General features: G+C 38.8%; 1 protein-coding gene across 1 annotated transcript in view; it reads left to right on the top strand.

The window, feature by feature from the left end:
- Window positions 1-4815: 4815 nt before the first annotated feature.
- Window positions 4816-16919, top strand: part of kif3ca (kinesin family member 3Ca) — a 29081-nt gene continuing 16977 nt past the window's right edge. The window contains exon 1 of the mRNA XM_086189220.1: window positions 4816-6739. Within this exon, the coding sequence (XP_086045346.1) occupies window positions 5225-6739 (1515 nt within the window). The 5' untranslated portion in view covers window positions 4816-5224. The remainder of the gene's footprint in view (window positions 6740-16919) is intronic.

Below are 16919 nucleotides of genomic sequence, written 5' to 3'. Positions count from 1 at the left end.
AGCAATATTCATCAGGAACACATTATCACAGTTGGTCTTCGAGGCCTGTTTTTGTGTTAGACTTTTTCCCCTCTCAGACACTCCTGCAGGAATTTGGAGTATGCCCTGTTTCACTACCGCCAAGTACAGACTTGACACAGAGTGAGAGAAAGAAAGAATTAGGCTGTTACAAACACAAAGGCTCTTAGAGGCCGAAGATTAAAAAAAAATCGATGGTACTTGATTAAAAGTAAAGGTATAAATAAAAGCTGGGAAATACACAAACTCATCTACACATACATATACATGCCTTAACTTTAAACTTTAAACTCTAAAAACAAACCTGCTGGGGACACTTGAGGAATAGGGTCAGCAGTGAACATTCTCTGGGGACAATCAATGTTGAATAGCTTTGATAATAATCCATCCAATGGACATTTCACAAAAAAATGTTAACTTCATGGTGGGACAAAAGTCAGTAAAATTTCTTTTTGTGGAATTTATGTCTATTACATTTAATACCTATGCATCCATCGATTTTCTACCGCTTATCCTGTTGTGTCACTGGGGGAGGGGGCTGGAGCCTATCCCAGCAGCCTTCAGGCATGAGGCAGGGTACACCCTGAATGGGACACCAATCCATTGCAGGGCCAACATATATAGACAGACAACCATTCATTTTCAAAGCCATTTATCCAATTAACATGTCACCATTTGCGTGTCTTTGGACTGTGGGAGGAAGCCAGAGTACCCAGAGAGAACCCACACAGGCACAGGGAGAACGTGCAGACTCCACACAGAAAGAGCCCATGCCCAAGCTAGGGCTGGAACCCAGAACCTTCTTGCTGTGAGGCGACAGTGCTAACAACAGCACCACCATGCAGCCTATGTAAAAAAAAATCATGATCCTGATTTTCATCAGACTTGGTGGAGGGTTGTCATAACAACTAAGGAATAAAGCATTCTATCCTGGAACATATCTGTTTAACATAGTGCAAAATGTCTTTTTATTTTTTTACATTTGGGTTGGCTGAGATCACCGAGGCCAAGATGTGTGTGCTCTGATTGCCCTCTAGTTCACAGCAAGAACATATAACCTCCACACAGAAAGATCCTGTACCCAAGCCAGGGCTCGAACCCAGAATCTTATACTGTGAGGCGACAATGCTAACCACTGCACCACTACCTATGCAGCAATTGTTTCAAATTATACTGTAGTCTGGACTGAAGTTGCACAGAGCTGTTTGAAAAACAGATTCACCAGCTCATGTATAACCAAAAACATTCTTTAGGACATGGCTTTTCAAATTGCGGCCCAGGGGCCAAATTAGGCCCACCATTAAGTATGATTTGGCCCACATCTAAAAATGAATAAATTATAATAACAAGAAAGATTTGTGGCCCCATTACAGAAGTAAGTATTTGTAATTCACAGTTTATACCATTTTTTGTGAGGTGAAATTCCCTTTGAATACTGTACAGGATCTCTAATAATTAGTTGTCCATAATTTGATTCATGTGACAGTGTACAGCACATCAGTTTGCTATAACAGTAATAGTTGTAAAAGTAAGAAAATGATGTGAAGGAAAAGAATAAAGAGGCATAGGCAGTGGTTAACACACAAACTGCATTTTAACAAACAATATGTTTATGTTTTATTTGGCTTTTTTTTTGCACGTGGCCCACCATTTTGTTTGAGTGTAGCGCACTAAGGGAAACAGTTTTGGCACCTCTTCTATAAGAATTACTTTTTGGCTAAATAACAATAAGTTTAATATCTATATCGTCATGCATCATTTCCACCACAGTTACCCAATCTTTGTTTCACCAGTAAATCATGTCTTGACACAGAAACCATCCCAAATCAGAGTGCATTCTTAGATGGTTCTGCATGGGGCACGCACTCACTAACAGTCAGCTGCTAAATCTTGAATACTTACACAGTGTACTGCTGCACCTACAATGGTAGTTTACATTATACATGTCTAAAGAGGGAAGTCTCCATATATTGGACAACTAAACCAGATGACCTTTTTTTTCTTTGAAATTTTGCATAAATTTCACAAGAGATGGATAATGAGATGCAATGACATTTTATCATACAGCAGAGATTCCTATTTCCAGGTCAGCATAGAAAAACTACTCCTTATGCACATCTCAGAAGGTTAGCTAATCAATCCAACAATATCTGCTATATCAGTCAATTAATTCACTAATTCGTTCATTTGTCTTTTTATTCAAATGAAATTCTCATCCAGATTGACAATTGTGAAGATTTTGAGGCTTTAATGTGACACTTAACTAACTGTCTTGGGAATCTTACAACTTGCAATGATATTTGTTTTTTTAAACTTTATTTTCAAATTATTTGTTTTATCATCTACAAGTGTTTTATCACTGTGAATAATTGTATGCTGCATTCCAATTACTGCATTCTATTTTCCACTTGAAAAGTATACCTTTAGCTGTGACGCCCTAGGACATGCGCTTTCACTGTGAGAGAGTCATTAAAGTTGACAGCACATGCATTTGAGCCAGGGGGATTCTCACTACACACGATGCTGATTTTCCGGTTCTGCTGCATAAATCTTCATCAAACATCATGAAAATACCTTGGTCAGTTGCTGCAGACAGAATAAACACCTTTTGGGAACATATAGAGCTGTATCTATTCGTCTGCATGTGAGAGGAAAAATGTGATGTGTTGAATTCTCAATGTGGACATGCATTTCCACTTTGTGAAAATTTGAAAGTGCAAGAAGTTTTCTCATGTCATCTTGCAAAAAGCCCCATAATGTCATGGGTTTCCTGACCTCCCTTCACAAATTGTAGGGCTGTGTGGTCCACAGTTATCTCTCAAGGTGGCAGTGTTGTGCTATATTTGGGTATCGTTGAATAACAAATGTGTCCTCAATTTTTGACACTTTGGATGTAAAATTGCACAAGAATTAGTAGGAATCAATTTAATCTCTGACTAAGAATAAGTGATTTGTTCTTTTCAATGATATAATTGGCATAGACGGCATAGCTATAAATTTAAGCACAGAACAAAGCAGATGTTCTAATAATGAATTATTATTAATGGTTGACAGCAATTTAAATTAAAAGACAATTTTTTATTTTCTTTTTGAGTTTGCTCTCCTTTTATTGCATCAAATTTTTAAAATGGTATCACATACCTCTTTTTTTTCCTTTTCTCCTCTCTGTTGTTGTTGTTACTTTTTCTTTGTTTGTTTGTTTGGTTTTTGTTTTTTTCTGCTATTGTTGTTGTTTTTGTCCCCCCCCCCCATCTTCCCTGTCCTGTCCATGTTCTCTCTTCCTATCCACTCCTGAGCCTCAGTCCGGTAGCTTTATCAATGAACCAATACCATTCCTAATAAAATTAAGCATAAATGCAATAAGCAATAGGAGGAGTTTATCAGATTCCTCCTATGCAGAGTAAAACTGCTTCAGTACAACAAGGCACCAGGAACATTGATGCTGCTTGCTCCAGCTGCTGAACAGGACAAGTTTGAAAAAAATAAAAATAAAATGGAGGAGCTGTGCTTTCAAATTCACTTAATGCCATTTGCACCTTACCATATTTAAATTGTACTATAATATATACTGTGTGTATATATATATATATATATATATATATATATATATATATATATATATTAAGCGTGACATGTCCAAATACAGTATCTTACAATACAATCTACAATTGCTATAAAATAAGTAATTACACATAGTGACCATTTGCGCCAGATGTAATAAAATTTCATCCAGCATTCTTGAGATATCTTGCTCACAAGAATGGGCCAGACATTAGATCACACTTCTCTTGAACAGTTACCAAATTATGTCCAATTCATCTCCAAGTGGAGTTTTGTGCCAGATTTGAAGAAATGCCCTTAAAGTGAGATATTGTGTTAACCAGAATGGGATGTATGGACAGACAAGCTAAAACATTTATGAATTCAGCACTCCTTACTTTATAGGCATATGCAAATTCATTTTTTAAAAGTTAGAACTTAAGCACCACCACATTATATTTTCATATTTTCCTGGTACTTCCTTGTCAACTTATTGAAAATTGAAGAAGTTGTGTGCAAATGGAAAAAAAAGTTTTTTGTTTTTTGCACTATAACCAAAAAAATACAGTTATACTCATTATGATAACATGTAATTAAATTCATTGATGGCATATATGCACTGTATGAATCAGATCAGCCTCTTCATTCTCCAAAAAGTATTTTTTTATATGATGGGAGACAACATCTTATATGCCCCCCAAGCTTTCTTCCTCTCCCAGCATGCTAGATCCAGTCTGTTGTTGCTGACACTATTGTTCTTGTTTCATGGTGCAAATAGATTAAAAACTAAATGGTAACTTTACCCCCAAATGAAATGATATTTTCTATCACTGCTATTGTTAATTGTGTAACATTTACAAGTTGATTATACATTCATAATGGTTCTAACCTAATGGTGCTCATTGTGCCTGTATCTCAATTAGAATAAAACTTATTTCTCATTACTGACATTTCCACACAACATCAGAATTTCTTCTTCCAGTCTGTAAACCATACACGAGAAAAAAACAAAATTTTAGTATGGAATTATTTTCAGCCTATTTTAATTTACCAGGTTAATTATTTATTTTTTGGCTGCGCTACATTGGGGTACCTATGAGTAAACTTGTTTTTATCAGGAATACATTGTTGTCGGGACGAAACTCAATTTCCCATGACGCTTTGTTTCACTCCGCAGTGATATGGGGTGTGGCGATTGAAGATCGAGTGTGTGTGTGTGTGTGTGTGTGTGTGTGTGTGTGTGTGTGTGTGTGTGTGTGTGTGTGTGTGTTTTGCGTGCATGCAGGAGGAGGATCTATGTCCGCACAGACCGATCGAGATCTAGCAAATCCACCTCGAAGCATCAATGAGCAGCGGACAGAGAGATACGCACGTCGGGTTCAAGCGGATCAGCTGAGCTGGTTATATCAAGACGACATGAGTAAAGAATCCCAATTTAATAATCGGGACGGTGGGATTCTTTTGCATCAAATCGTGGACGTGTAGCGAGACTGCAATGGAGCGTCGGTCAAACGCGTGAGAGCTGCTGAGCGTCTGTCTATTAGCTTGTTAATCTAATCTAATCTAATCAAAGCTATATAAGCGTTAGGACTAGTGGCATCTTATCATTTTTACGGTTTAATATTGTGATATAATCAGAAACCTTGTGGTTTTTATTTATTTATTAATGAGTAGGAAAATCAATGTGATACCATTCTCAGATTCCAGCTTTTTGATTTGTTATAAAATAAATTGCAATTTGATTGTGCTTAGCATTAGTTCAGTCATGTCAAAGAGTAAGAACAGTGAGTCAGTAAAAGTGGTAGTACGATGTCGACCATTGAACCGGAAAGAAGAGTCCAACGGGCCCGATGGGGGTATAGTGCAGATGGACCTTCGGCTTGGACAGGTGATCCTCAGGAACCCCCGATCACCACCCAGTGAACCCCAGAAAACATTCACATTTGATGGAGTTTATGATGCTAATTCCAAACAGCGAGATCTGTATGACGAGAGCGTGAGGCCCCTCATAGATTCAGTGCTTGCAGGGTTCAATGGTACCATATTTGCATATGGGCAGACTGGAACAGGGAAGACCTACACCATGCAGGGAGCATGGTTGGACCCAGAGAAACGGGGTGTGATACCAAACGCCTTTGACCACATCTTCACACACATCTCCCGCTCACAAGCTGATAGGCAGTACCTGGTGCGGGCATCCTATCTTGAGATCTATCGGGAGGAGATTCGGGATCTCCTGGATCCCAACCATGGCAATGCCCGGGCCCTTGAGCTCAGAGAGAGTCCTGACACTGGCATATATGTTCGTGACCTCACCTCATGTGTCTGCAAGAGCATCAAGGAGATTGAGGAGTTGATGAACGTGGGCAACCAAGCAAGGGCTGTTGGGGCGACAGACATGAATGAGCATTCGTCCAGGTCTCATGCTTTGTTCCTAATCACAGTAGAGTGTAGTCAGCCAGGACCGGATGGGAGGAAACACATCCGGGTTGGTCGCCTCAACCTGGTGGACCTGGCTGGCAGCGAGCGTCAGGCAAAAACAGGTGTTCAGGGTGAGCGTCTGAAAGAAGCTGCAAAGATTAACCTTTCCTTGTCAGCACTTGGAAACGTAATCTCAGCTCTGGCAGATGGACGCAGCAGCCATGTGCCGTACCGGGACTCCAAACTGACCCGCCTTTTGCAGGACTCACTCGGTGGAAATGCTAAGACTGTCATGGTCGCTACTTTAGGCCCGGCTCCCCAGCACTACGATGAAACACTCACCACACTTCGCTACGCCAACCGAGCCAAGAACATTCAGAACCAGCCTAGAGTCAATGAGGACCCAAAGGATGCATTACTCCGAGAGTTTCAGAGGGAAATTGCTCGCCTCAGGGCCGAGCTCAACCATAGGAAGTGGAGGAGCAAACAGAAGAAGGAGCAGGTGGATGGGGAGGGCTGGGAGAGAGATGGGGATGAAGATACAGATTGTGAGGAGCAGGAGGAAGAGGAAGTGGAGAAAGAGGCTGAGGAGTACGTAAAGCTAGAAGAGCAGCGGCTGGAGAGGGAGAAGGAGGCCATCAAAGGAGATCATTTTCTTCTGGCTGAGGAGAAGCAGAGGCTTCTGGGTGAGAAGGAGAGGATGATGGGGGATCTGAGGAAAGAGCAGGAAGCCACAGAGCAACTGACTGCCAAGTACAAGGTGAGAGACTGTACCTTTGACCTTTTCTAGCCAAGTGAGGCTCTTGTGTCTCCCTGTGTTCCTCTCAGTGTCATTAATTCCAGGGAAAATACAAGACACCAAGTAGCTGCAAATTCAGATTTAGTTTTCATGCAAGTCAGGAGGCAGGCAGTATGTAGTTTTCTTCCAGACTTCCACTTCAGCTACTTTGATTTTGTTTAAAGGAGCAAAATAAACAACACACTTGGTTCTTCATATGTGTAAGAAAAAAATATCTATATTAAAAAAATATTTGCATCATGTATTTGTGTGCAGATAATATATGTTGTTATTGTTTGTTGACATACATTAGGGGGTTCATTGATGAAAAAGAGACTTCCACTGTGTATATCAATATTTTTTTTTCTGAAAAGAATGGGCTCAAGTCATCAGATGTGAACAAATTGAAATAGGTTTGTTTCCAATATGTCACATGAATCTTCTGATGAATTTAATTATAATTTTTTGGGGAAAACTTGATTTATAACCATTTTCCTACAACACTTTAATTGGTGAAGTCTTTTTTTGTCAATAGCGACCAAGTTTGCCCATTGAAACTGTCATTCCATATTGTAATAGAGTTGTGCTGGTATTTCCCACAATATAGCATATGAAATGTAGTATTGAATAAGTAAAAATGCAAAAAGTACATGTAAGTTTCTGTTATTAAATTTATGCTAATGAATACTGTATGTTGTGTGGTACAGGACTTGGTAGTGTTGGGGACCTGCCTTTGAAAGTTTATGAGTTTTGGTGTAGCACCAATTGAAACCATTGTTATGTGTATATATATATATATATATATATATATATATATATATATATATATATATATATATATATATATATATATATATATATATTATTTGCATGTTATTTCCAGTTTTGCCATTAGGTTTTGTTTTTGCTCTTTTCTTGGTGCCAAGGCATAAAATACAAATATTAATGAACACACTACACCCACATAGATTTTGACATTTCAGTTTTTGCTCAATACTTACATGATACCAAAATCTCAATATTTGTGGTGTCAGATCTCTCTTAGTCCATTTCACATGCAGCTAGCAGTCAGAGACTGAGTTAGAGCTGCATTAATTATTTGCTCTGATTTATAGACATATGCTGTCAATAAGTCAGCCACGCAGAAAGCCTGAGTCTATTGTGTTACAGCTCCGGTCTGGAAGGTCTTTTTACTGTCCTCAGGCTTAATGACTGGATATAGATGGTATTAAAGGGTCACGCCTTTTCAAACAATAGAGGGGCAAGGAAAAAATACCCTTTTTCTAGAACCAATTCATGATTTTCTGTGGATTTTTAATAGCAACACAATAATGTTTTAAAAACTCTTGAGGCTTGGGTATGAACCTGATGTAGCCACATTAGGTGTGTGGAGTTGGAGAAATTAACATGTATTGTACAAACAGAGATGGGGTGTTTTAAAAGAAGAGAAATGTGTCTAAAACACACTGTATACTGTATGTAACATCACTGCATTCTGGTCTTGTGAAAATGGTTTTAGTTAAATTGATTTCTTTCATGTAGTGCTAGACAGAATGATTTTAATCAATAACATAATTTATAATTGTATTTTTTGGATATGAACTTGTCTCACAAAATATTTTATTTTAGGCTGACATTTAAAAACATAAAAAGTAACCAAAAAATGGAAATCTGTAAATGAATCATAACAGTAGGTGAAAATTATATCATACTTAATCATCCTCTACACCTATTTACATGCAGTCTTGTACTATTGTACAGAAGTGCACATTTGTGTCTCTAAAATGTTTTGTTTTGTTTTGTTTTTGCTCTAGTGCTTTTATTCAGTGGATATAATGGAAAAGGCTACATTTTGCATCTTAAAAATGCAAAGTTATTAGCCAAGACCTGTGACTTCACATATTTACAGGATTCATAGAGAACATCTTATTATCGCTGGCAAGGAAGTCAGAAACTATGAGGCTAACTTTCACCAATTAGGTGGAGGCGTGTAATACGTATTTAGGAAGACCCAATACAATTTTGTGACAGAGCACCACCTTATGAAAAAGGAAATTACATTTTTTGCTTTGTTTTTTCACATCGAAGTTGTCCTCTTAGTGGGTAGACCAGATCCATCACAAATTTGGTAAGAAACACCTTAAGAACTTGGTGATGGGTTACTAAGAAGATGGTGAGTTTTCATTACACTCTTTAAATTTTGATATTTTGCCATAGAATACAAAACCTCTGTAACTGGACTTCACATGGTCAGACCTTTTCCAAATTTGTCCGTTTCATGACAGTTGGCTGATTACAAGATTAATTTATATAAAGTATATATAGTATATGTATATGTATTTATATAAAGTTAGATTTCAATATAGCTCAAAATGACACTTCTATTTTAAATTTAAATTGGCTTAGTTTGCCTTAGTGGAAATAAACTTTCTTCAGAGTGCCCTCTAGTTTACCTTAATTTTTTGTTTTATAAGTACTTGAGGAAGTGTGTTATTTAGAATTGTGTCAAGTGCATGTTTTAAGAATGAAAAATAATTAAACTAAAGCAAGGTGATGACAGTGACAGGTTCAAAAGACTCATCTGTAACTAACTGGCCATTTCTCAAAAATATAGTTTGAATTTTTCCACAGATATACTTGGTGCTAAGGTTAAGTTTACACTTGTGAATGAATATGTAAACTATTCCTGCATTTACTTAGCCTTGACATTTGTCAACAGTTCATTTTTTTTATGTTTTTCTACATCCAATGAAGCATTCCACAAGAATTGATTCTATGCATGTGGAGGTCATTTTTATACTGGAGCCTATATTTACATAGGCTCTAGTATATTTATATATGTATATTTACATTTACATATATATTTTTCATAGCATAAATGGCACAGCAGCATTCAAATTAAGACTATAAACTCCTAAATTGGCACAGATGGTGCAGTGCTTTTGTTGCAGTAGTACCTCTAGTGACCATTGTAATTGCTATATCCATCATGGATGTTTTGGTGGAGTGAAGGTATGGGAAATCCCTGGAGACTGTGCTAATGTGCAGAATATCATGATCCTGTGTCCTTCAGACTTGAATCTTTTCATGTACATATCTATGTGAGGCGTCTTTAATTTCTCACCGTCATGTTGTCCTTTTGGCCTAATACAGTTTTATTTGAAACCTTATAAAATGTATGATCATACAACACAGTGCAGTGTTTGATTCTGTGTGGCTACTGAGTGCTGTCAGCACAGAGTCAGCAGAGCTCCCTCATTCCTCCCCTGAGGAGGAAGATGATTTAGAAAAACAAGTATTTCCTGCCTTTGATGCATCAGCCTGCACTTGATTGTTTTGAAGGAAGCACATGTGCCCCCCCAACAAATGCCAGATAATGTTCCTTTGTTTTAACACCAGATGTAGTTTCAGTGTCATCTGGAAATCTTGAATATACAGTATGTATTTGACTGTTTCTTACATCTTACTAACAATCAATTATTGTCTACAAAGTCAAAACCTGAAATGTCTCATTCCACTATCACAAAAAATAAATCAATGACCTCAGGGCTCAAAATTAACAATGCCCCGATGTCCTGGAGACCATAAAATATCCTGCTGGGACACAAATATATTTTGTCTGGGACAATCCAGGGACAGTTAAAAAAATGGTCAAACTGAACTTTGAAATAGCTTTTATTTGCAAAGTCATCAATGACAAATATCTAGATGTTACTTTTTATCATTTGAATAATTTGATAAAAACGTGTGAACGGCAAAACTACAGATGCCTTACGCTCTTGCATCATCTCAGGATAAGGCAAACCATGGTCTGCATTTTACGCCATCCACTCTACTCTGCCAGTGGCTGCTGCTTGACTCGCGCAACATTCATTGAGCCAGAGTGATAGATCTAGACCATCATCGACAGTTAAAAGAACAAGTTGAAAAAAAGATATGCTATGGTGGTTGAATAAACAACCCCCTGATGCAAGCCCCGATACGGCTGACTCCAGAAACGAAGACATCCCAAGTTCTGGTGCATCATCTTCCCCTGTGGTAACTTATCACACAGACAACAACTAACTTACCACTGGTGCTCAGTGATAGCCAATGCTAGCAACTGAATTGTGCCTTACAATGCATAGCAGCTACAAACATTCTAAAATGTGTCCTCATGTTCTTTTGATGTTTGCCAAAACTATGTGAAATAGAGTTGATCAGAATAAGAGGTGTAGTCTGTGCTATTATTTTTTTGTATTTTCTTTGTTCAGTCAGTCAGTGACTAGGCTGGAATCTTTGGCTCCAAAAATGTAAGGCATGGTCGCTGCTTTTTCCCATGAGGTAAAGGTTGTTTTTTTGTTTGTTTTTTTGTTTTTTTTGGGGGGGTGGTAGATAGAGAAAAATGGGGGGGGGGGGGGGGGGCACAACAAGAATTAAAATTTGGGACATTGCTGGTTATATCCAGGACAATACAACATAGAATTCAGGACGGTTGAGGGATGCTGAGGAAAAAAAGTTAATTTCGAGCCCTTAATGAGCTTCACTGCTGCACTTGCTTCACAACTATAAACACACACTACTTACCCTGTACTTCCACTGTCCTTGCACACTTAAGAACTACTGAAGCACCAAATGTATTAATCCACCATGTTAAATAGGACTCAACAAATGAATGAAGGAATGAATGAATTAAGTTGTGTGAGCCACTTTCACACATTTGAATGTCACATTTGTAGTCTTTGCTTCAACAGAATCTGTAACCACAACATCACATGTTCAAGCTCACAAATATGGACAAAGAGCCTTTAGTGTAGTAGAGTCTATTTTGCATTTCAGTGGCACATACTGTTACAGTGTTTTAATACAAGGTTCTCAAACTTCATGTTCTGGATGCAGCTGACACAAACAGCAACAGACCATCCTTTGCATATAAACATAGGATATCAGTGTACTGTAACTGATACGAAACTCAGAAATTTAAATTTGTAAATTAAAAAGCAAATTGTCTGGTAAAATTTGTTGCTGGTGTTGCAAACTTAAGAAGAATCTCCTATTTTTTCTTTCTAATTTGTGATGATATTTTCCAAGGAAATGCACTTGATTTACAAGAAATTAGGAAAAATTAGGAAAATATATCATAAAGATAGGAACAAATTGTTTCAAGATGTTATAAGAACATAAGGAAAATTACATCTCAAATGATCAAAATTATTTATTTAAAAGGGTGGTTCAGCGATGATCAAGTATTTATAATTGAATTAAATTATTCCCCAGTTGGACCTTTACTGGACCTCCCAGGATCCAACACTGAGAACCCTTTTTCTAACACACACACATATATATATATATTTAAATCTTTATAATTAAAAAAAATCCTGATTTAAGCCTTAAAACCTGTTGAAAATCCCATTTTCCCTGTTCTTTTATCCCTGTGGATACTAGCAGAGTTATGTTGCATCATGTCCAGATGGTGTTCTTTTTGCTCAAAGATACAAATCCCAAAATGAAAATATCTTTATCTTATTAACTGTTGTATGGTTTTAAGTTCGGTAATATTCTTTAGGATGTGACAGTAGAGCTACTAAGGGCCAAATATTGTTGCCTTAAAAGCTGTTAAATGCAGAAGAACAGATAAATCTAGAAATGCACCATCATTTTTGTATACCTTCTTGATGTACTACAGTGACAGTGACCTTGACTTTTGACAACCAAAATCTTTTAAGGTGATCCTTAAATCTCACTGGTACCATATGTGAAAAAATTTCCTTACGATTTTCTAGAGATATCAAATAAACAATAACTGACTTACGGTCAAGTCAAGTCAATTTTGTTTGTATAGCACCTAATCACAACAAAAGTTATTTCATGACACATTGCAAGTAGAGCACGTTTAGTACCACACTCCTTCAATGAATTTACACTCAACAATTCTCCATGAGCAAGCACATCCTGCAACAGCGACAACAGAAACCTCCCTATTAACAGTCAGGAACGTCAAGCAGATCCAGGCTCAATGGGAACGGCCATCTGCTTTAACCAGTTGGGGGGGAAAGAGAGCAGGAGAGAAGGGCAGAGATAGACTGATAATGGAGAAAAATAGATATACAGAAGGAAAGAGAGGGGCAGAGATAAAGTGGGAGAGGTCACAGTGACCTTGAACTTTGACCCTTTAACATTGGATCACCAAAATCCTTTCAGGTCTTTCCAGAAAACCAGTGGACATTTGTGCAGAATTTGAAGATATTCCTCAGGAGTTCTTGTGATATCACATGCATAAGAATGGGAGGGACAGACGGGAGGACAAAATATACAGTAATGAATAAGATGAAAGAATGAATAAAAAAATTACAAAGACTGATGAAACAGGACAAGGTAACTCTATTTGTGCAAAGAGCCTCAAAAATGAATGGTATGCAACTGAAGGAAGGTTCAAGAAAATATGTTTTGAACACTCAGCCTGACAATTTTTCCTCTGATTTGCTGAAGCTGATATTAGCCTATCAATCACACACTGTGTCCTCTGGCTCCTTTTATCTCTTTATTCTCCAAAACCAATGAGAGAGAGGTTGGCAGAGCAATGGACAAGGAAAGAGAAGGAAAGGACAGATTGGGCTGGAAACAAAGGACCTCTAAATGAACCACTTGTAGGTAATATCAGATTGAAATGCAATTTAATGTCTTCCTGCCGCTCTCTCCAACACACACTCACACAGCAAATACAAATAGGTCAGGAGGCATGCTTGTCAGGCTCTGATGTACTGTGGTTTAATGTCGGTACAAATGTTATTTAACTGTTTTCATTGCTGGAGGTGCTGGAATGTGGGGCATACGCTTGCATCTGCAGGCCAACACATCAGCACAAATATTTACAGCATCACAGATTCAGATCTCATATGCAACATTACTAGTCACATATCCTTATTGTTTCCACAGCACCCCTTCTGCTATAATGTGTCACAGGGCTGAGCTCTAACAAGGTAGAGAGGTGGGGTTGAGTGGGAGAAACACTGTATGCCTGTACTCATAAATAAATAAGTCAACTTAAACTGCCTAGGAGACAAATTTAATTTGGAGGTTTTATTTCTTTTGTCAGCATTTGGTGTGTTGAGGAATATATTCTTCTAAACCCTTGTGGAAATTGAAGATCGTGTCAGGAAAAAAAATTGGAATCAGCAACAGTGGTAATCCCACTGAGATTTTTTTGTAAAATTATTCAGTCAGCTGTAATGTTATCTGATATCTGCTTGGGGTTGTAATTTTACCCCCACCAACCAACCACAAGGGACAGTTTTCACCTGGCAATTTTTAAATCATATATAAGTAGCCTATCCCACTGGCTTTTGGGTGAGAGGCGGGGTACACCCTGGACAGGTCGCCAGTCCATCGCAGGGCCAACACATATAGACTGGCAACCATTCACACTCACATTCATACCTAAGGTCAATTTAGAGTATCCAATTAACCTAATTTGCATTTGCATGTCTTTGGACTGTGGGAGGAAACCAGAGTACCCAGAGAGAACCCACACAGGCACGGGGAGAACGTGCCAACCCCACACAGAAACCCGTGCCCGAGGAGACTATCTACCTATGGAGACTTGTAGAGTTAGCTAACAGGTTTCACTATGGGCTTAACTTCATACCATGCACTTCCTCAATACCTAAAAGTTTTTGTACTCAAACCCAATCAACAACTGTGCAAAACATGCCCAACCATAAAACCCTGAGACTACAAAGACCAACCATGCTGGCAGCAGAGGAATGATTGCCGGTTGAGGTAGAGGGGTGACCTTTCTGTTTTCAGACTTAAGAGCTCAGACAGGTCATCCAAGGTGGAATGGAGTTGTCATACCTCCAAGGTTTATTTGGCCCTTAAGCCTGGTTGGTGTGGAGGGAGCCTTTTTGGATGCTACATTTTTCAAAGCAAGCAGAACAGTGGTCGGCCTTATGAAGGTGTTGTCAACCATGGTAGATGAAAGAGACATGGAATCCATAAGGGTCATCCGGGCATAACACAAAGGACTAGCTGCTAGCCATCCCATTGAATTCAAACACCAGCTGATGACAATCTTTGAAGCACCTATAAAAAAGGGATTTATAGGGAATAGGATTTTGTAAAGTTTCTGGGCTTGAGTGCAAAGATTTGTCTGAGTTGTGCTGTAAACCTTTAAAGAGGCACATAGAAGAGAGCCCATAGAGCATATACAACATAAAATGACAGCTTTATACCTGACATAAGCTGGGTGGCGTGGTTATATCTGCTGGCTGGGACCAGTTCTATACACAATACAGTAGCTGGAGGGGATGACACAGAGTCACTGCAGTGTACTTCGGTTGCATGTTCACTCTGTGCCCCTTTGTATCCTGTCTTCTTGCTACTGCTGCAGTCTATAGAGTGGGAACTTCATACAATACACATTTCTGCATGATGCCATATTTGGCTGTAAACCATAGATAAATGAAACACAGGTGGAGAGCTTCTTGTTGAACAGCTCTTATAAGGAGGCTTCTGCATCCGTCCTTTCAGTGGACTATTCTTAGACCCACTTTTCTGGGTCAAAACTGTTCCATCACCCTTTTTCTTACTGTCTCTCTTCCATACATTGGAGATTTGTTGTTCTTTCTTCCCTTTTTTCATGGAATCCCATAGGGCATGAAAAGTCTCAGTACAGCTAGTGTTTAATGCATCCCCATTTAGTAAATGGAGGGGGAGGAGAGTTTCCTCAATTGTCATGGGAATATTCACATTTCCATTTTTTTGTCTGAGATCAACAGATTGTGATATTGGTCATTCCACACCATCATTTAGTCATCACTGATATGCCGCAACAATTATTGGAATGATTTGCATTCAGGGCTGCACGGTGGTGCAGTGGTTAGCACTGTGGCCTCACAGCAAGAAGGTTCCGGGTTCGAGTCCCGGCTCGGGCACGGGATCTTTCTGTGTGGAGTTTGCATGTTCTCCCCGTGTCTGCATGGGTTCTCTCTGGGTACTCCGGCTTCCTCCCACTGTCCAAAAACATGCAATTGGGGACTAGGCTGATTGAATACTCTAAATTGACCATAGGTATGAATGTGAGTGTGAATGGTTGTTAGTCTCTCTATGTTGGCCCTGCGATGGACTGGCGACCTGTCCAGGGTGTACCCCGCCTCTCGCCAGTTGACGCTGGGATAGGCTCCAGCCCCCCCGCGACCCTTAATATGTAGGAATAAGCGGAAGATGACGATGGATGGATTTGCATTCAATTTTATACTTTTGTTCAGTTTGGTCACATTACTGTTTGTTTGGTCACTTTATTGGTCTTTGTTTTGTTGGCTGAGTTACTTCCCTTGTGGTTGTGTCAAGAAGTTCTAGTGTTGTGTCTGATTCTAAAATTTCACAGTCTACACTTTACACAAAGTCTTTTACATTGTATTTATTCACTATTGTTTGGTACAATCCCAACAAAAAAGTGTATATTTTATTACTTTTGATGGAGGTATGATAACACTTCCAACCTACTACAATTCATTGCACCAAGCTAATTGGTATGCAGTTGGTCTCTGTGGGTTTCAGCAAACAAGTGCACACACAGAGAGAAGTGCATCTATCTCATTGTCTGGCTCTGGGTAGGATGACAAATAAACACAAAAGAATACATTAGCCAAAGAGGTAATGTGTTCCTTTTAAAGATGAGAGTTAAGCGACCAATTTCTCTTCACAATGAACCTCTTCACAACTTCATAGTGAAGCATCAGGATAAATAGGGCAATGTTGTGCATCCTAAATAAGATATAAGCTTCTGCTTAAAAATACCCCTACAAGTGCAAATGTGGATCAAGTTTTATAAATGTATGTTTAATTTGTGTGAAGAGGAAAATGGAATTAGCATAACCTACTTTCCAGAGTTTGAATCTAATTAATAGAGACACCTGGTGGGCTGCATTTGGGAAACACTGATTTATTTCTCCACATTACATTTGATTCCTTCATTCATCCATTTTCTACCGCTTATCCTGTTAAGGGTTGCAGGGAGGCTGAAGCCTATCCCAGCAGCTTTCAGAAGAGAGGCGGGGTACACCCTGGACGGGTCACCAGTCCATCGCAGGGCCCACATATATAGGCAGACAACCATTCACACTCACAGCCACGCCTACAGTCAATTGAGAGTATCCAGTAAGCCTAGTCCCCTCTTATGAAT

This window comes from Aulostomus chinensis, chromosome 20, assembly GCF_037954235.1.
Source record: "Aulostomus chinensis isolate RoL2024-O1b breed Wild chromosome 20, RoL_Achi_v1.0, whole genome shotgun sequence".
NCBI classification, from domain to species: Eukaryota; Metazoa; Chordata; class Actinopteri; order Syngnathiformes; family Aulostomidae; genus Aulostomus; species Aulostomus chinensis.
This window is presented reverse-complemented; position numbering and strand designations above follow the sequence as displayed.